The 21,172-nt window shown below is 40.4% G+C and overlaps 1 protein-coding gene across 9 annotated transcripts; it reads right to left on the bottom strand.

Annotated features, from left to right (window-relative positions):
* Positions 1 to 2,740: 2,740 nt before the first annotated feature.
* Positions 2,741 to 19,918, bottom strand: ALDH8A1 (aldehyde dehydrogenase 8 family member A1). Of its 9 annotated transcripts, XM_061623906.1 has the most exons (9): positions 19,753 to 19,842; positions 19,344 to 19,439; positions 18,587 to 18,928; positions 16,658 to 16,801; positions 15,807 to 15,962; positions 12,543 to 12,692; positions 10,486 to 10,742; positions 4,585 to 4,746; positions 2,741 to 3,246 (listed from the first exon to the last, which is right to left on the bottom strand). In XM_061623906.1, exons 3-9 carry the CDS (start codon positions 18,627 to 18,629, stop codon positions 2,791 to 2,793), a joined length of 1,368 nt encoding a protein of 455 aa, XP_061479890.1. In that variant the 5' UTR covers positions 18,630 to 18,928; positions 19,344 to 19,439; positions 19,753 to 19,842; the 3' UTR covers positions 2,741 to 2,790. The 9 variants fall into 9 exon arrangements, with proteins under 9 accessions (XP_061479890.1, XP_061479896.1, XP_061479894.1 ...); XM_061623912.1 differs by lacking the exon at positions 18,587 to 18,928; XM_061623910.1 differs by lacking the exon at positions 18,587 to 18,928 and having other exon boundaries at positions 16,658 to 16,805.
* Between the last annotated feature and the right edge of the window lie 1,254 nt (positions 19,919 to 21,172).

Consider the following 21,172-nt stretch of genomic DNA (forward strand, 5'->3'; position numbering starts at 1 on the left):
GCTCACAGAATGAAACCTTGTCTCCATTTACTTATTCCTACTCGCATCTACCCCATTAAACAGATCTTCTTGTATTTCCAATTGAAAAGGTTAAAATGAAAGTAAAGGGCATTTTGGCCTTTTTGGCAAGCCAGAGATTGCTAACATGTTGCCAGCAGATGCTGTGGTATCCTGGAGGACTTCCCCTGGTGCCCACAAAGCCTCTGAGCCCTCCACCCTTCACTTTGATAATGAGATGGTGAGGATGGTTACTTTTTTCTCCCTTGAAGAGTATATAGAGCTGTAGGAGGAAGTTGGAAGAGTGACACTCTTTCCCTCTCCCTTGTTCAGCTCTGTGTGCTTTTCAAGGCTCAGATTACTTCTACTAAATCCAGCTTTTATCCAGATCCCTTAAAAACGTGGAATGTATGCGTGCACACTTTCTCTCTTTCTGTCTTTCTCTGTGGAGGGGGAGGTGATCTGGGGAAGAGAAGTGACCAGATGTGGTGATACTCATGGAACAAACTCAAAAATCCAAACATGCCCATAGGCCTAAAAAGGTTGGCAATCCCTGTGCTAAGTCAGATGTTTGTTAAACCATACTGTGCACAAGCTATGTACTGGTACATACAGCCTGAATGCTCTTCCTGCACTCCTCCCTTTCCCAAGTAGCAAAACAAAGCACAAAGAGCAGCTGGCTTAGTGCTATCAACAGTCATGGTGCGTTTTGCATAAACAAACCACCAGGATTGGTAACCTATGGTTTGCTGTTGGCTTCCCTGATCTTGGCTCGTTTAGGGAAAACACACCATGATCAGATGCATGCAAAACCATTCTTTTGCCTTAGCCTTGCATGTAAATATAGCCAATGTGTGCACTTAAGTTTATTTTTCCTGTACTAAATAGCCTTGCGTTGCAAGTGTATGAATGTTGCGCTTAGATATAGGAACTCTAGGTTACTGATGATGAAATTCCCAAATAGGATGACAAACGCCAAAGTTAAGAGTCCATACATAAAATCCACAGTTGATGGAGAATTTCAGCTCAGATCTCCCTGCTACAAGGACAGCCCGTACTGGCCACATAGAAGGACTTCTCAGCCAGTCTCATACGACTACCAGCCTGATATTTGTCCAAGCCAAGAATATTTCATATCCCATTGCAATACAAATGGACCTTGAGTTATTTATCCTGGGGGAGGGGAGGTATTCTGTTCTTCCTAGTCTTACCTTAACCAATGGGCTCAAGGAGCAGGCCAGATAACTGCAGACTTAGTAGGAGTGGAGAGTTTTGCAAAGCTGGCACAAGGGTAAGGCATTTGTAATGCAGAATTTTTATATATCCACACATATAAAGATAGATATTAGAAGATATATGATTATGAAACATAAGGTATATGTTTTAGAATCACAAGGAACTAAGCAGAAACTCACAGGCCTTTTCAAGACCCCAACCCTAAAAATCCTAGCATTAAAATAAGAACTGTGAGTAGGCCTAGAAAAAGCAGGTAATGGTCAAGTTCACCTTACTGTGAACTCCTGCGTTTGCCAGAAACAGGCCTGTGCGTGACTGACAATTATTATTGAGTGTATTGTTCAGAGCAATGAGCATATAACCTATGACTGATGTATTACATTGTTAAAGAAAGACACAGTTGGCAATTATATTCTTGTTTTATAGTATTCTGTAGAGCAATAGGCCCGACTACTGGAGAAAGTTTATAAGCTTAGCAGAGCACAAATAACATGAAACTTTGAGCTTTAATACTGAATTTTAAAATAACTGTGTGTTCTGTTTCACTTTTGATAAATAGAATACAACTTGGTAAGTGAGTATTCATGGTAAAAAGGTATTTTGAAGTGGTTTGCCTTTTCCATTCCTCTGAGGCTGAGAGAGAGTGGCTGGTTCAGAATTACTCAATCCCTTGTCTTAAATGTATGGTCTCCAGGCATAGTACAGCACCTTAATCATAACCCTTCCTCCATAGCTATGTACTTTTACAGTTAGGAATGCGATTTCTAAGAAAATATAAGAAATAAGAACCCCTATAACAAACTATTAAAACTGTGGTGCTCATGAAATTTCAGCCACCCTAAGCTGAGCAAGCCAAACCCAATCTGGTATCGTTAAGGAACATGCTAGCCTGGCCAATCAAGAACAAAGGAACAATGGATGTACTGGATACGCTTGAAAGCCCCTTCACAATAGTAACTGGTCTCAACTGGCCCCCAAAACCATCAATAAGGTGAGACAGCAGAACAATGGTGATATTCATAAGATGGACAGAATATTGGAATAAGAAACAGAATTACCAATGCGTTCTGATTGGTTTGGAAGGATTGCAGGGAGGAGGAACTGTGAAGTTATGTGGGCAGGAACTCGTGGGACTGGTGAACTAATGTCACATGCTGTAACTGTACTGTATAAAAGAGCTTGCACACAGTGTCTCATTGCAGTCCTCTCCAGACTCTCTGGGAGGCTGACCCTGCATATGCTTGTAGAGAATAAAGGCCTATCTTTTTGCTTCAAGCCTGTGTCTTCAAATTTATTCAAGGACCCCCAGTCAAGGATCCCAAAGGAGACAAAATTCTCCATCATTTGCAGGCCCCATTTGCCCCAAAATGGGCATTCAGTCATAAGAGAACCCTGCTCTTCTCAGCCAGTAAAAGTATAATACCAATGCAGGTATAAATTATGGATTTCAGAGCACATTCCAAGCCAACCATGTCTTATTATACATTCAAGAGACACACACACAAAAAACCCCACAATATTTGTTTATTAAGGTATTAAATATTTTCATCAGTATATTTAAGTGTGTTTTATGGTAATGGTTTTCACCTCAGTGAAAAACTCATAGGAATCCTTTGCTCCTTCTCTGCCTATCCCTGAGGCTTTCATGCCCCCAAAAGGCAAATTCAAGTCTCTGATAAGCCAACAATTGGTCCACACCAATCCAGACTTCAGTCTCTTAGCAACACGATGAACCCGCCCCACATCGCTTGACCAGACAGTGGCTGCCAGGCCATATTTGACTCCATTGGCTCTCCTAATCACTTCCTCTTCTGTGCCAAACTCTGTGATGCAGGTTATAGGACCAAAGATCTCATCCTGCATGCAACATGAGTCATCAGCAATTTCAGCAATTACCGTTGGAAGCATAAAATAGCCATTCTGGTTTCTTGGAGGAAGAGCCAAGGAATCTATTCCCTCTCCATATAGGATCTTAGCCCCTTCAGACTCTGCTTTTTTGATGTAGTTCTTTACCTAACAACAAAATATCATTATAGAAAGGGTTGCAGTTTCCAATTATCCATAAATTGACTATGGAAATAATAATATATTTAATGTTTAATAATAAATTGACTATGGAAATAAATAATATTTATATTTAGTAAAAGTATTTATATACCACTCTTTCATAAATTATCAGGGTGGTGTACAGCAACAGGTATACTATAAAATATAAAAATAATTTAAAACAGAACAAAGTGATAATTAAAATGACTGGCTATTCAAAAGGTCTAGGCACACGTCAGCTGTTTGAGAAAGATGCTATAATACCACATATCCTTTTCTAAAACAGCTGACTTACAATGTTTCGAGGTACTTACTATGAGTATTTCATGGATGAATATTTTTCCCTTTCTCCCTCTTTTGCCCTTTGCCATGTATTTTTATCAGTTACAAGGCCAGGGAGGAAAACATCTGTCGAAATGTATTGGGCATTGATCTGAAGTTGCATGTTGAAATTTGTTAATGAGTTTATACTGGGTTTAATAAATTGTTTACAATAAACTGCACTCTATTTTCAATTTAGTGTTTTAAATCTGTACCTAAGCTCATTCCTGGTCAGTCATTGCCAGCTCAGACTCCATGAGTGTATGTGAAATTAAGATATTTTTGCCCCAACATGCATCACTTAACATTTGTTGACACTGTATTGCATTGGCTATTTTACCGATTTTAAGCAATGATGATGGTGATAATTAATACTAATCAATGTTGGAAAAATTCTATGCACTAAAATTTGATTCTTGGGAATCAGAAACTTTTTTCCCAGCCTTCTTGTCAACACATTTGCAAAAGCAAACTAACAAGAGGAAATAAATTTTGGAGCTTTTTGTCACTTGGGATGAATTTAAATGCCATTCTGAGAATTGCAGAGCTCCAATTTCAGAAGGTATCCTGGGTATCAAAGGTATTAAACTAACATATCACATCGGCGCAATAATTTCTGCTGCTGCAATGGGGCTTCCTGCTCTCCTCCCCCCACATATGTCCTGTGCCCTCCCCAAACCTGATCCGGAGGGTTGGGGGAACCTGTAGAACAGATGGGGGTGCAGGGGGAAGTTTTGTTGTGCAAATAATAATCCTTTGCTGATGGATTTATTGCTACGCTGGATACAACCGAAAGCAGCTAAAAGTTCTGCCCATTCTTCATCCTAAAATGACTGTGAATTTACAGTGATGTGAGAAAAAAAGCACTCTCTCTGTTCTGAGTTTTTTTTCAGGCCAGTAGGAGGAAGAGACTTGGCTAATATATTGAGCATGTTATTTGATCACAAATAGATAACCTCAGTTCCACCTTTTTCTTTTCTTTACCTTTGCTAAATGCTCTTTACTTATCAATGCTCCCAGGTCAACCGTGGGATCTGAGGGGTCTCCAATTTTCCATTTTTTGACAGCTTCCACAAACCTTCTCAAGAAGTCCTTGTAAATGCTCCTCTGGACAAAGATTCTGCTAGTGCAGAGACAAATTTCACCCTAATAGGGTGGAGAGAAAGAAGAAAAATCTGTCAGATGGTCATTACTGCAAATTTCCAATGTATACACACACACACACACACACGTATAAAAACAGGATTCTTATAAGTTACATAAAGCAATGGAGTGAAATACCGACTTTGTGGAAAACATTGTCATTTATTTCATCGAGGGAAGCTTCTCCCCAAGACCTCAGAGAAAACAATTTGGCCAGGTTAGAGAGTTTGGACAAAGAGAAAAATTGTGAGGTGTAATATAGAATTACTCAGGGTCGACCCAAGACATTCTGCTGCCTGAGGCAAAGGACAAGACTAGCAATTGAATGGTACTTTAGCACTGACAACAGGATACCATCTTCCACAGCACCTGAAGGCAGGGAAATTTTGTCCCCAGCATCTGCTGCCTAAGGCTGTTGCCTCACTTTGACTAACAGCAGGGCCGGTTCTGGAATTACTCCATCAAGTGCAAGTATCACCATGTGATCATACTGTTTGTCGCTTAGTGCCACATTAGTTATCTTAGCAAACAGTGTGCATCCAACTCCATGTTTGCCAAAATAACAGGGCACTCTGGGAAGGAGATTACTTACAGAGACAATTAGTCTACATGAGACATGTAGCCCCCTCCTCTGATTTATTCTCTCCTCATACACACACACATTTTTCCTGCAATCAAATTCATTTCTGATTTCAGATCCAGGTTATTTAAGATGGGGCAGGGGTGGTAATCTGTTAGAGAATTGTGTGTTATGCACCTTCAAGTCGATTACGACTTATGGCGACCCTAGGAATCAGCGACCTCCAAGAGCATCTGTCATGAACCACCCTGTTCAGATCTTGTAAGTTCAGGTCTGTGGCTTCCTTTATGGAATCAATCCATCTATTGTTTGGCCTTCCTCTTTTTCTACTCCCTGCTGTTTCCCCAGCATTATTGTCTTTTCAAGTGAATCATGGCTTGTCCAATTGTCCAATTTTCACATCCATACATAGAGATCAGGAATACAATGGTCTGAATGATCCTGACTTTGGTGTTCAGTGATACATCTTTGCATTTGAGGACCTTTTCTAGTTCTCTCATAGCTACCTTCCCCAGTCCTAGCCTTCTTCTGATTTCTTGACTATTGTCTCCATTTTGGTTAATGACTGTGCCAAGGTATTGATAATCCTTGACAAGTTCAATGTCCTCATTGTGAACTTTAAAGTTACATAAATCTTCTGTTGTCATTACTTTAGTTTTTTTGACATTCAGCTTAGTCCTGCTTTTGTGCTTTCCTCTTTAACTTTCATCAGCATTTGTTTCAAATCATTACTGGTTTCTGCCAGTATCATCTGCATATCTTAAATTATTGATATTTCTCCCCCCAGTTTTAACACCTCCTTCAACATGGTCCAATCATGCTTTCCGTATGATATGTTCTGTGTATAGATTAAACAAATAGGGTGATAAAATACAACCCTGTCTCACACCCTTTCCGATGGGGCACCAATCCGTTTCTCCATATTCTGTCCTTACAGTAGCCTCTTGTCCAGAGTATAGGTTGTGCATCAGGACAATCAGATGCTGTGGCACCCCCATTTCTTTTAAAGCATTCCATAGTTTTTCATGATCTGCAAAATCAAAAGCTTTGCTGTAATCTATAAAGCACAGTGTGATTTTCTTCTGAAATTCCTTGGTTTATTCCATTATCCAACGTATATTTGCAATATGATCTCTGGTGCCTCTTCCCTTTCTAAATTCAGCTTGGACATCTGGCATTTCTAGCTCCATATATGGTAAGAGCCTTTGTTGCAGAATCTTGAGCATTACTTTACTTGCATGGGATATTAAGGCAATAGTTCGATAATTACTGCATTCCCTGGGATTCCTTTTCTTTGGAATTGAAATGTATATTGAACGCTTCCAGTCTGTGGGCCATTGTTTAGTTTTCCATATTTGTTGACAATTTTTTGGTCATAATTTGGACAGATTCAGTCTCAGTAACTTGTAGCAACTCTATTAATATGCCTTCTATTTCTGGTGCTTTGTTTCTTCCAAGTATTTTAAGAGCAGCTTTTACATCACATTCTAGAATTTCTGGTTCTTCATTATACGGTTCCTCCATGAATGAATCTGTCATCCTTGCATCTTTTTTACATAGTTCTTCAGTGTATTGCTTCCATTTTCCTTTTATTTCATTTTGGTCAGTCAGTGTGTTCCCCTGTTGATTATTCAACACCCCTGTGTGTGTGTGCGTGCATGCGCGCATGCCGCCTTCAAGTCAATTCCGACTTATGGCAACCCTAGGGTTTTCATGAGGCTGAGAGGCAGTGACTGGCCCAAGGTCACCCAGTGAGCTTCATGGCTATGTGAGGATTCGAACCCTGGTCTCCCAGGTCGTAGTCCAACACCTTAACCACTACACCACACTGGCTCTCTCTCGACATCCCTACTCATGGTTTAAATTTCCCTTTCATTTCTCTAATCTTTGTAATAGGGCTCTTGTTCTACCTTCTTTATTATCCTCTTCTATTTCTATGCAATAACTATTGTAATAGTTCTTTGTCCCTATGTACTAGTTGCTGTATTATTGCATTTAGGGTTTCTATCTCCTCTTTTGCTTTTGTTTTCCTTCTCTCTTTAACCATTGTAAGGGTTTCTTGAGTCATCCATTGAGGTATTTCTCTCTTTTTAAACTAGAGGTATTGTCTTATTGCATCATCCCCGATAATGTCTCTGACTTCACTCCATAGTTCTTCTGGTTCTCTCTCAACTAAGTTTAAAGCCTCAAATCTGTTCCTTATTTGATCTTTATATTCTTCTGGGATGTTATTTAAATTGTATTTTGGCATTGTGATTGCTTTGTTCTTCTTCTTTAGCTTTAGTCTGATTTCCAGTATGATCAGTTCATGATCTGTACCGCAGTCTGCTCCTAGTCTTGTTTGCACAGAAAGTATGGAACTTCTCCATTGTCTACTACCAATTATATAATCAATTTGATTCCTATATTGACCATTTGGTGATGTCCACATGTACAGTCGTCTTTTCGGTTGCTCACAAAATCTGTTTGTGGGAAACAAATTATTGGCTTCACAGAATTCAGTAAGTCTCCTGCTTCATTTCTATCTCCTAAGCCCCATTTCCCCACAATTCCTAGTTCTTCTCTGTTCCCTACTTTTGCTTTCCAATCCCCCATGATTAACAGAACATCTTGTTATGGTGTGTGATCAATTTCTTCCTGTACTTCTGCATAAAATCTCTCCAATTCCTCTTCTGCTGTGTTTGCCGTTGGAGCGTAGACATGGATGATGGTTATGTTAACAGGTTTCCCATTAAATCTCATTGACATCATTTGCTCAGACCTTGCATTATATATGGAGAGAGGAATATATGTGAAATAGCCACCACAGACCAAAACTCCAGAGTTTTATCTGACACCACTTCAAACCTAATATTTTACTATAAGAGCACTTGTCACATTTAGTGGCAAATCACTGAGTGTTGAAATATCAAGTAATTCACATGGCATATTTGAATCAGCTTAAGGCAGCCTTTTGAAATAAATGCAGCCTATATCGTCATAGGGAATGCAGTGGTAGATGTGGAGACTGAGATGTGGCTTGCAGCTTCCAAGATAATGACTGAGTATTTAAGAGATTTAACCGTTGTTGTGCAGAAATTTGGAGCAAATTACCAACACAGGTCTGCCATCTGACTGATGTCACACTATCTTTCCTGCATAATTACTGAATAGTGATGCCACTGAAGTTTGCAATTAGTCAGCTCAGAAAACAGATTTGACTAGCTTGTAATGCTCAATTAACAAATGACTGCCATTGCCATCCCTCAAGATCACTGAAGATCTTAAGGACTAACATTTCTTCACATGGGCAGTCAACATTCACCAGACAAGGTAGCTAATGTAAAGAGTGTATGTGAGGAGATCATTGCAAATTTCTTACATTCATTGAAGGTTTTGTTAAAACTCCCATGTGCAGTGTGAAATTGACCCAAACATTGTGCTGTGTGGAAAAAGCTATTCAATCACATTCATTCCTGGTTTTTAAAAAATTGTACATCTGCAGTATACAGATGATTCACCAAACCCTTCTATTAAATGTCTGTAATAATGAATTCTCACACCTTGGCAAGTCTCAAAACCTAGAACTTGAGATCTGGGTTTCACTTGCACTGCAACAGTTTGAAATTGTATAGGCTCAATAGTACAATGTGTGCAGCCAAAGATCCGTAATTGCACCTCCTCCAAACATCCCTGTCCATAGCAAATCAACCACCCAATAAAGCAATGCTTCCTCAATGAGCATTTTCTCCATTGGGTCCTGACTGTGCATGAATACATCTTTCATTGCCTCCCATCAGTAAGGTTCTCCCAGTCCAACTAGTTGCTCTCCTGCCTGCGTATGTGTGTTTTCCCAAGTGGCTGCCTGCCATGGCCCTACACATGAGGTGGTTTGGGGGGGGTATGGTGGCAATTAATGCATGTTTCATTGTCATCAATCATACCCAAGCACTCTTCTGCCCTGGGAGGATTTCCCCAAGTGGCTTCCTGCCATGGCACTATTGGTGTGTGTAGATTCATAGAATCATTACAGTTGGAAGGGGCCTATAAGGCCATTGAGTCCAACCCCTTGCTCAGTGCAGGAATCCAAGTGAAAGCATACCGGACAGGTGGCTGTCCAGCTGCCTCTTGAAGGCCTCCAATGTTGGAGAGTCTACCACCTCCCTAGGCAATTGATTCCATTGTTGTACCGCTCTAACAGTTAGGAAATTTTTCCTGATGTTCAGTCGAAATCTGGCTTCCTGTAACTTGAGCCCATTATTCCGTGTCCTGCACTCTGGGAAGATCAAGAAGAGATCCTGGCCCTGTGTGGCAGCCTGTCAAGTACTCACTCTCATATCTCCCTTCAGTCTTCTCTTCTCAAGGCTAAACATGCCCAGTTCTTTCAGTCTCTCCTCATAGGGTTTTGTTTCTAGTCCCCTGATCATCCTTGTTGCCCTCCTCTGAACCCGTTCCAGTTTGTCTGCATCCTTCTTAAAGTGTGGTGTCCAGAACTGGATGCAGTATTCAAGATGAGGCCTAACCAGTGCCTAACAGAGGGGAACCAATACTTCACATGTGTGTGATTGCTGTTGTAGATTTGAAAGGGAACTAGAAAGCAATCTCAGAGGCATTTGCTCGGAATAGCAACCAAACAACAATTCCCAATGTTCTCATACTCATGCACAAGAAAAGGTATTCATGGGATGTAAGAAACACCAGCTATACACTGGAGGCATTCAAGAGGCAGCTGGACAGCCACCTATCAGGAATGCTTTAAGTTAGATTCATGCATTGAGCAGGGGGTTGGTCTCAATGGCCTTATGATCCCCTTCCAACTCCGCTAACCTATGATTTTATGCACATGCACCCATGCAACACATTGTGGACTAGGAGAGAATTCTCACACAGAGCCCAAACCTTCTCTGAATGTGCTTTGAGAAAGCTCAGCAAGCACCATCCAATAATAAACCAAGAGGCACTTCCTCATCCATTCCTATCATTCAATATTTATGACACAATACCCATTCAGAGATGGTACCATGTGGGATAGTCTTGAAGAAGCCGAGGTCCTGCAGTTCAGAACTACCCCCTCAGTCTTGACTGGGCTAAATTCTTTATGAAGGGCATGCAGAGTTTTTGAGCCTCACAAGAAAAGCAATAAATCTAGTATAAAGAGACAGGGTGTTGCCTTTTCCCCTTACCTGATTAGCAAAGCTGGATCTTACAGTGGCAGAAATGCATTCATCCAAATTGGCATCCTCAAAGATGATAGCTGGATTTTTGCCTCCAAGTTCCAATGAGAGCTTCTTACAATATGGAGCACTCCTTTCAATGATGTGCTGGCCAGTGAGTGTGCTTCCCGTGAAGGAAATCAGAGACACCTCCGGATGGGAAACTAGGGCATCTCCAGCTTTTAGACCACTCCCTAACACGATGTTCACCACACCCGGAGGAAACCCTCATAAGCAGAAAGATACAGCATACTAATGCTCATGCAGTACACTTAAGTCTCTTTGTAAACTTGGTAACATGTTCCTTTAAGGCAATTAATTTCAATGGCTATAGTGAATTTTAGTGAACATTGGTTGTATATGATGCTCCTCCCTTACCACTAGTTATACTTTTGGTCATGGAAATGTTCCTTCATACATAATTTAAACAGTATACAGTTATAATTACTGTTAATACCCAATGTCATGCTTGATGGCATATTATTTATTCTTACATTTATATCCCACCTGTCCTCCAAGGTGCTCAAGGTGATATACATGTTCTCTCCTTTCTCATTTCACCCTCACAACAACCCTATGAAGTAGGTCAAGCTGAAAGACTATGACTGCCCCAAGACCACCCAGTGAGCTTCATGGCTGAGAGGGGATTTAGCCCTGGTCTCCCAAGTCTTAGACCAATACTAACCACCACAGCACACTGGTATGTACACACTGGAGAGATATTACTACTACCCATACTTCAGGGGTATAACTTCTGTCAAAACTGGTCATATAGCTGGAGCTCAAGAAAATATTGTTACACATACCCCAGTCTCCAAGCAGTGAGAGATTTACAAAGTGCCAGCACATACCTTGGGTTTGGTTTCCATAGACTGAATGTCACTGGAAACTGTGATGTTTTTGTGTTATGTGGCATTATTTATACATATATACAAGCTGAGCATAAGATGGAAAGCCTCATGGCATTAACACTATTGCTCTTCCATTAGGTTTTTAGGCCCCCGGCCCAAGCCTTGGAGTCAGCACAGAGAGCAAGGCAAACCTCTGACTCTCTTTCTAGCACAGCTCAAGATGGACCTGGCCCCTGGTCTGTTGTTCTCTTACATACAATGATGACATCACCCCTAGCGGGGAGGGGCTTCTTCTTTTCAGTCGCCTTCTAGAAGTATATCGACGTAGTAGTTTCTGGGGCAACCAATCACCTAACCCCAATAGCTAAATTCTACCTTTTCTTTCAGAGGCAGTATGCTGCTGGGAGTCACTGGTGGGGAGAGTGCTCTTGTGCTCAGGGCATGCTTTCAGGCTTCCTGTAGGCATCTGGTTGGCCACTGTGAGAACAGGACGCTGGAGGTGGGGCACTGACCTGATCCAGCAAGCTGTTTTTCTGTTCATATGTAACTGTGATCACTAATCAATGCAAAAAGATACTTAACAGGCTTGTATAAACCTGTTAATTTAACAAAGACTAGGGACACTTCCGCATCACCTCTTGACTGAGCATTTCCAAATTTGTTTTGCAGGGAGGTTAGATGATTTTGGCTATTTAACAAGTATTCATTCTGATTGGTTTGCAAAGATTAGACAATGTTGCATCAAGGCTGAGTTATCCCACACTTTGCCGTGCATTTTTCCTGTCCCTTTCCTTATCAGAAAAAAACCCAATCTTTTAGATAAGCAGGTTTGTTGTGCAAGAACTCCCAAGCTATTATAATTGGGCAACCTGAATTTGCCAGTACATGATTACATTCCACCCCAAAATGCCAATACTCTGGAAGTGCCCTGGTTTGATCACTTTGTCAGGCTTTTTTCTCTATAGAGTCCATTCTTACGGATGTAAAACCAAGGGCTTGGAGGGGATCTCAAGACAACATCCAAACTACCTCCCCTCCTAAGTCTTAGACTATATACACATTGGAATGTAAATACTCCAATTGTTTTATTACTACATTGACACCTTACAGATTGGTTTACATAAAAATATGACATCCCCATCCTAATAATTTATTTGTCTACTTTCTTGGGATTACCTGCTTTATTGAGAAGTTTGCACATCATCCAAGCAGTGACAGATGTCATTTCACTGGGTTTGGCAATGACAGTGTTTCCACATGCAACAGCTGGGGCAATTTTCCAGGTCAGCAAGTAAAGTGGCAAATTCCAGGGACTAATTAAGCCAGCTTTTTTTAAAAAAAAAAGAAGGAAAGAAATTAAACAGGGCAGATAAATTAATTTGTTTAAACAGGAGTCTTGACACTTTGAAAAAAGTTGAGATTTTTGTGATACCAGCATGACTGCACTGTATGGAAGTTGCCTATATTCATTTAATCTATGCTGTGATTGATATATCCCTGTTTGGAATAAACTATTGCTGACCATTAATAGCTTTGTAAATGGAATGTTTATTTATTATTCATATATTTTATAAGACTGCTTAGCTGTCCTTCACCATTAAGGTCCCAGGGTGGGTTATGACATCATATACATTAACATCTAAAATAAGGACCTCATAAAATCAGTAAGTCCACCATTTAAAATAGGGGTGGGGACCTGTGGCCCTACAGATGTTGTAGGACTCCTCCTCCCATCAGCCCCAGCCAGCGTGGCCAAGGGTCAGGGGTGATGGGAATAAGTCCAGCAACATCTGAGGACCACAGGTTTCCAATTGCTGGTTTAGAATTATGAATTCTGGATCACTGAATAATCTACAACCCACAAATGGAAATTCCCACTGAGCTAGAAGTGCTAACAGTACAAAAGCAAATTCCTAGGAAGACTAGAAGCTGCCTTATACTGAATCAGACCATTGGCCCATCATCTCAGTATTGTCTGCAGTACTCTGTGGAAGTGGCTTTTGAGGGTTTCAGGCAGGAGATGTTCCCAGCTCTACCTGAAGATGCCAGAGATTGAACTTGGGACCTTCTGCATGTGAGGTAGATGCTCTGCTACTGAGCTACGGCCCTTCCTACAAACTTTACTTTATTGTTGGAATAAACTACTGTTGTTTCAGAGAATACCTTGGTGTGATGAAAACTGGATTATTTATTATGAATAGTATTTTTTTAAAAAAAAATGAAGTAAAATTGTGACATCTAGTGGTGTATCTGTGGAATTTCATAAACAGAAAGTGCCTTGTACCAGCCAGTACTGGAATAAAAGTAGCTTACATTTTGCAGAATGTGTAGCTTATGTGCCTGTATTTGCAATGTACAAGCAGAACATTTATCTGTTCTTTCTGACCGGAAATCCTCAACCCCTGGATCTATGGAAGGCTGTGAGGTGGTTTGCTTTGTTTTAAAATCTATGGTGTGCAAACTGTAAAAACAAAGAAACAAGGGATGAAGTATATGCGTCTTCTGTGACATGGCTTGATATAGGCTGGAATGTGGCTCAGTGACTATTTTGTTAAGTAACCTGAAATATTCAGGAAGGTTCTGGCAGGTCTATTGTTCTCCAAAATGTAATCCCTGGCGCCCTGTGCCCTTCTGGAAAATCATGTTCTAAATTGAGAAGTCATGCCTTAAGGCTCCAGCCTAGAAGTTACCCAGGTGTATTGCTTCAGCTGAATGTTATTTATTTTTAACCCTTGTTTGTTGCATCAAAAAGAGGCATGATCACCAGGCGTTTTAGAACAGTTTTACTCTCAGGCTCATATCTCTTCATTTATCATGCCATCAGAATTCTGACACCTAGGAAGACAGGATTTGTAGTCTTTGCCTTTATTTTAGTTTTGCCTTTATTTTAGTTTTTGAAGTCCATCTTGAGCATATGGTGGTTCACCTTAGCAACTAAGAATTTTTTGCATCCCAAAGAGACCTCATTTCCCTGCCCAGGAACTCTCTTGTTAATGCCAACTTGCCCCTCTTCTTCTTTGCCTTCCCTTCTCTAACACTTTTTTGTTTCTGAAGAGGTACTCACCCCACATACCATATCCTCACCTCAGACATTAGGACAGGTACACTAACCTCCTTCCACTCTGGCAAGTCCATCAGCAGGCCAAGCCTCCCTCTGTCTTCTTCCCCTAATCTTCTGCTTTCACACCTAGTGAGGCCCCTCTTTCTTGGGGTGATCTCTTTCTTCCTTCCCCTGTCTGTGCTCTCTTTCTCTCTTTGTTGTCTCACACCAAAATCTCATATATCCTTTCCCTCATAGCAGTCCATGACTACTCTTTTTCAGAAACCAAACTTTTATCTCATCCCACTCTCTAGCAGTGCTTCAGAGTCTTCCAACTGTTTTCTTCTGATTCTTGCCTCACAACTTTCCCAAATCCCACAAAAACAACCACTACTCAAGCTCCATTCCTCCTCTGAAAACTGCCCATTCTTTTTCTAAAACAAGCGGCCTTAGTCAGAATCCCTTTGTTTTCTGATATCACTTTCAGCCAAGTTTTCCCTTTCTCTTTGTTTCAGTGAATGTCCTCTGCCCCCACCACCCTTTTTCTGGCCAATTTTATAGCATCCTAGTTTTCCTGTGTGTTTTCAGCATGTTTTTAGAACTCATAGCTTGAATAACTAATTTTATTTATTTATTTATCATTATTAAATTTATATCCCACCCTTTCTCCCGGAAGGAATTCAGGGAGGCAAACAAATAACAAAACACAAAAAGCATCTATAAAACATATTAAAAACAAAAACACCTTAAAAACATCATAAAAACAAGGCATCTTTAAAAACTTATAAACAAAACATTTTTTAAAGCCTTTTAAAAACAATCCTTAAAAACTTCTTAAAAACAATTCCAACACAGATATGGAGTAGGATAAGGTCTCTACTTAAAAGGCTTGTCGAAAGAGGAAGGTCTTCAGCAGGTGCTAAAAAGACAACAGAGATGGCACCTGGTTAATATTTAAAGGGATGGAATTCCAAAGGAATTTTAACTCTTTAAAGCAGCCTTCCCCAACCAGTGTGCCTCCAGGTGTTGTTGGACCACAATTCCCATCTTTCCTGAACATTGGCAATGCTAGCTGAGGCTGATGGGAGTTGCGGTCCAACAACATCTGGAGGCACACTGGTTGGGAAAGGCTGCTTTAAAGCTAATAAGCTTTTAACTCTTTTAAACCTAATGTTAGTGTGCTGTTTGTGAAAGTCTGTCTCACATATTCTAAATTAATAAGTAAAGCTAAATCCTTTTGAGACAAGAAAACAGCTTTTGATCTATATTTATTGTCCTTGTTAAACTTTGGAGTGCCAAATGCTGGAGCGTGTTCTGGTCTCAGTGTCAAAAGATTCTAAAGGGAGTGTCAAGTTCACATGTGAGAATTGCAGGCTTGTTTGTAAACTGCACACTCTTACCAATTCCCACTGGCGTTCTCTCAGTATAATGCATACAGCCCATGTGATCCATCTGTGTACATTCAGTTGTCTGGTGAAGGATGGAGGATGAAAAGAAACGAAAATTGTATACTGCCCGGGGGACGTCCACCATTCTAGCAAACGTTATGGTTTTCCCTGAAACAGAGATCCAGTTAATAAATGCCACCATACTTCTGCAATGGTTGCTGCAGTCCTTTTGATATTTAAGCAAGAGCACAACTTTCAGTGTTGTTGCACAGGGTGAGAAGGATAAGTGTAATTACCAGGCCAAACAGAATAATGTCTCAGAAAAGGAACACACAGCAAAAGTGTGGGGGTGAAAGTGTTATTAGTAAAACCAGAGAAAGACAGACGATGTGGTCACAGAGACAGTCTTTCTCTGGACTCCATGCCCCATGCAGTATATAAGGAGGCTGTGCTCAAGCTTTTCACTGTTGTGATGGGAAAGGGAGTACCATGGGTCAGACAGAGAAGACCACAAGCTGGTGGTTCCCTATCCCTGCTCTTTGTTTCAAAGCAATGTAGTGCAATTCCTCATGCCATTTAGACGATCTACAAAAATAGCAATGTGGAGATAGAAGTGGGCCAGCTGCCACTCACCACTAGCAGAAACGCATGCAGCTTACAGACCCGTGCAAAGGAAAGGAAGAAAGTGCACATGTGCACTTGTCACTTGATGGGGGATGCAAGTATTTTGTATTGAGTATGCAAGATGAAGGGCAAGTAGGAAGACAAGAATCAGCCCTTCATCTGAAAACTCAAGAGAACTACACGATTTCCTCAATAAATCATCACTTGGAAGCACAGCCCAAATGGGCTTCTGCCTTTACCTTGATCCTTTGATTCTGCTTCTGCAAATGACTCCAGACTTTCTTCAATAAGGTCTGCTAGCTTGCTCATTATTTTTGACCTTTCTTGGGGAGTTTTGGCAGACCAACCTGGAAAGGCATTTTGGGCAGCTTTGACAGCAGCCTCTACCTTAAAAAGATAACGAACAGATACATTTCAGGGGGCATTCAGCAAAACACAGTAATTATGAGAAAAGAGGAAGGGCTATAGTTCATCTACTTGGAATGCAGAAGGATCCCAAGTTCAAACCCCAGCATCTCCAGGTAGTGCTGGAAAAGATCCCTGGCAGTCCCTGAGCTAGATGCACCAATAACCTGACTCTCCATAAAGCAGCTTCCTATGTTCTTATGAATGTATTGTATCTTCCTCTCGAGGGCTTAATTTGGGCCAGAGCACATTCCCAAACTTTCTGTCTCTTAGGGTGACGTCTTGCGATGTTTACCAGGCAGACCGTATATATGGGGTGGGATTGCCAGTTCCTTCCCCGGCCTTTCTTTACCCCCCAGCATATGCCGGGTACTCATTTTACCGACCACGGATGGATGGAAGGCTGAGTGGACCTCGACCCCTTTCACCGGAGATTCCACTTCCTTCTTCCATGGGAATCAAACTCTGGCCAAGAGCAGAGCTTTCGGCTGCGTTACCGCCGCTTACCACTCTGCACCACAGAGGATCTTATATTTAATTAAAAATATAAAAATATGCTGTAAAACAGAGATGAGGAATCCATGTTGTTGGACTTCAGCTCTTCTCAGCCCCAGCTGGCATGGTGAAAGGTCAGGGATGACGTGGGAGTTGGAGTCCATCATCATCTGGAATAGGGATGGGATCTGTTGGCCAGGGCCAGTTCAAAAGCATTCTGTCAAACTAACAGGCCGGTATTGATTCAAGTTCATTCTTTATCCATTAGCTCCTGCTTTTACTGATCCATTTTTTGTTGCAAAAAATATTGATATTAATATTAATATTTTAAAAGGAAAATATTATTTTAAACAGAAATATCAATCAATGAAAGGAATTATCAATAAAATCATTGTTCTTCATATCAGTGTTTTAGAGATGGATTTTTTTATATAAAAAATCCATTTTCAAAAATAGCTGTGGAAAGTAACTATATAAATATCCAATCTACAATAATAGAGAATAAGTGAATTAATGGGAAATTTGGCACTAAATCCAAATTGGGTGGAATTCTAGCACATCCCTAATCTGGAAAACCAGATTCCCCATCCCTACTCTAGAGCACATATATAGACTGCATTTGTGTCACACTGTTCAACCACAGCCATCTCCCATGTCTGGGAGTCATGGACAGAACCTTTGGTTAGAAGGACATTATCTTCTGGGCAGCCCTGAGACAGGGACCTCTCTTGTAAAAACAGAAACTAATTATTAAATATTACAAGCAGCCCACACTTCCCCAACCTTGGATCCACAAGTATTGTTGGTCTACAACTTGCATCATTCCTGAACATTGACCATGTTGGTTAGAGATGATGGTGCTTGTAATCTGAAGACCCAAAGTTGGGAAAGGCTGCACTAATCCCTTCTAGGAACATAACGGTATTTCTCCATCTATATGTGTAATCTTCCAATTTATTACTCATCATTTAAACATTAGGTGGCACTATTGAGCTTTCCTTTTAAGTGTAACACCTTCTAATGAAAGCTGGAGAAACCAACTATTTCTTCAGCTTGCAAATGGCAACCATAAGCTAAACTGTAGCCAGGAGCAACAGGGACCAATACTGGTCTCACTGGACATGAGGAACACTGATGACCTCAAGGAGTGGATGCTCTAATCTCCAGTGTTTGAAAAAGCGCTGTCTAATTGACCTGTCCAATTTGCCATCTAAAAAGCCAAGTTACAGTTTAAATTTACCAGAGCATGATAAATGGCGAATTCTCACCAATGCTGTCATAATGTTTGGAACAGGGGTGAGAAATGGTCATCCTCTTGACGTTATTGGGCTCCAACTACCATGTGTTCCAGTCAGCATGACCCAAAGATCAGGGATCATGGGAGCTGGAGTCCAGCATCACCACTGGGGAACACCATAGGTTCTCCATCCTTGCTTTAGGATCACTCATCACACAGACTGAGGGCAGCAGGATGTGCGTTTTCCAAATCATCTGTCATTGGCTGCCACTGGCAGAGAAATTCACCAAGTGAGAGTCCTGATCCACATGATGAAATGTTCTTAGATGTTACAAAAGATGATGATGAGAATGTTCCACGGTGGAGTTACCAGCTGTTGAAATCAAAAGTGCAAAAGTTTTTATCTAAGGAGTAAACACACACACACAATGCTGTGTGTGTGTGTGTGTGTGTGTTTGTATGTGTGTGTGTAGGGCACCACTTTGGGGAAGACTGGACCACAGCTTAAGATAAATGACTATACTCAAGGCACTCAAACTATAAAAGCATGAGAACAAGTTTAAACTTTAGCAAATCCAGCTAGTTACACTTTAACCATTACTTATCTGTGCTTAGCAAATATTTGATTGACTGATGCTGAATGCTAAAGGTTGAGGTGAAACTGCAGGGATTTTTTTTTTTTTTTGCAGCTTCAGTCATCATCAAACAGATTTTTATTTAAATCAGTTCTTTTCAAAGCATTAAGGATCAAGGCACACAACGCATTAAGTGTAAAAGGCCATACATACAGTCACACAGCAAGCTGTTGGTTGCCTTCTCCCTTCACCTTGTCATGGGACAATTTCAATTTGATCTTGACAATTTCATCTCCCTGGTTTGAGAAGCTGTTTGTCAAAAAAAAAAAAAAACTTCAAGGGAAAGTATGCTAAACTCGGGTACAGAAGATCTAGGGCTTCAACTAGTGGGGAAAAGGTTTCAGCGCTTCAGACCGGGGCCATTAACCACTGCCACAGACTCTGTAAATGTTTACCAGTGTAACATAAAAAATAGGGCTATTTCAATATTAGTTTTAGACTACGAAAATTTGCAAAACAAGCATCATGTTAAAATCAATTGCAAACAATTGTTGGCAATTCTCCACAGAATTGCCCTGCTATCATGAAACGGAGTTGCATGTAAATCTGTGCAAAAACTTACCTCTTCTCTGCCACTGTCTGGCACCTTGCAATATACTTCTCCTGTGGAAGGGTCGTAAGAATCTAAATATGAGGAGCAAGGAATAAATTGGCCTCCTATATAGTTCTCCAAAACCAAGTGAGTCTTTGAACTGGCCATTGCACCTCTGTTTGCATTATCTGAGACTCTCACTGAGCTTTCGGTTCATAGTGCATGCCTCTCTATTTATGCTTATAAGCTAGAACTCCTCCCTCTTTTTAAAAGTTCATTAACTGGATCCAAGAATGGGAAATTTCCATTTCTCTTCAGACAGTGCTATTTATCAATATACACCATATTTTACAATGCAACTAAAAAATGGTGTTAATGCTATACACCATGGATATAACCCAACAACAGGGACTATTAGGCTCAATTCACTGGTTTATTTTCCAGAGGATGCTGCCCACATGTCATGACTTTCCCATGTTCATGTGGTGATGAGTGTGTAAAATAGCTCCCTCAATTGAGATAGGGATCAGGATAACTGCATAAAATAACCTCCATGTGAAAAAAATTCAAATGCTTCCCTACATGAAAGACATGCCTTAAGACTTTAAATCTTCAAGAATAAATGTGACTTTACTCAATGAGAGAGGAGGGAAATCGGGCATGAGAAGCATAGGTCAATAGAGTCCTACGCATTTTTCAATATAGTATATGTAATACATTTTTGTAGTACACTTTCAGTGGAGAATATACTAAGCACGCACAGCTAGTCATTTAATTGTTTTGATGTCCATTCAGTTTCATTGATGAGCTTAGTCCCTGTTCCAACAAGAGGCAGCTTAGATCATTATAAGTGGTTTTTCAGCTACTAACATTTCTCTAGAAGCAGATATATTACATATTAGCTGAATATCTACTTTCTCATTAAAATTTGGCAAATGTACTACATTTGAAGTTATCTGCGTAGTAAACTTCAAAAAAATGGAATGTGATCTAACAGGCTACAGCCTCCAAATTCTTTTAAAAGAAATTGAAACCAGGAATTTTGTGCATTGAATGGACATGGACATTATACTGCTATTATTGGACCTCATTTTCCTAAAACAATGCCCTCCATTTTGACTTATATGATATGTGATCAGTTTCTTCTTTATATTAAGGAAAGTAGCAAACCATTTATTGAAAAACTGCAAGTAGAAACATGTTTCCATAAAAGCTTCAATAAAATGCAGAGGGCTGCATAATAAATACCCAAGTGATTCCATTGTCTCTATGCTACTCCCTTTATGCAAAGCCATCTGAGCTGAAAAAGCAATGGCTGATGTCGCAACCTTACATAGCTCATCAGAACTGGATGTTATACAGCTTCATGAAACTTTAAGTATGATACGTTCCACACAAACTCTGTTCCAGGCCATACTGTGTTGGACTTACAAAGAAATCCTATTAAAAT

Source organism: Rhineura floridana, chromosome 4 (genome assembly GCF_030035675.1).
Source record: "Rhineura floridana isolate rRhiFlo1 chromosome 4, rRhiFlo1.hap2, whole genome shotgun sequence".
Lineage (NCBI taxonomy): Eukaryota > Metazoa > Chordata > Lepidosauria > Squamata > Rhineuridae > Rhineura > Rhineura floridana.

Excerpts from the sequence above, each read along its gene's own strand:
- ALDH8A1 (XM_061623905.1), bottom strand. The coding sequence starts at position 19,890 with ATGGCCAGTTCAAAGACTCACTTGGTTTTGGAGAACTATATAGGAGGC. Across the intron at positions 10,743-12,542 it reads CAAACTTCTCAATAAAGCAG|GGTTTCCTCCGGGTGTGGTG; the intron begins GTAATCCCAAGA and ends TCTGCTTATGAG. Across the intron at positions 3,247-4,584 it reads GTAAAGAGCATTTAGCAAAG|GTAAAGAACTACATCAAAAA; the intron begins GTAAAGAAAAGA and ends TTTTGTTGTTAG.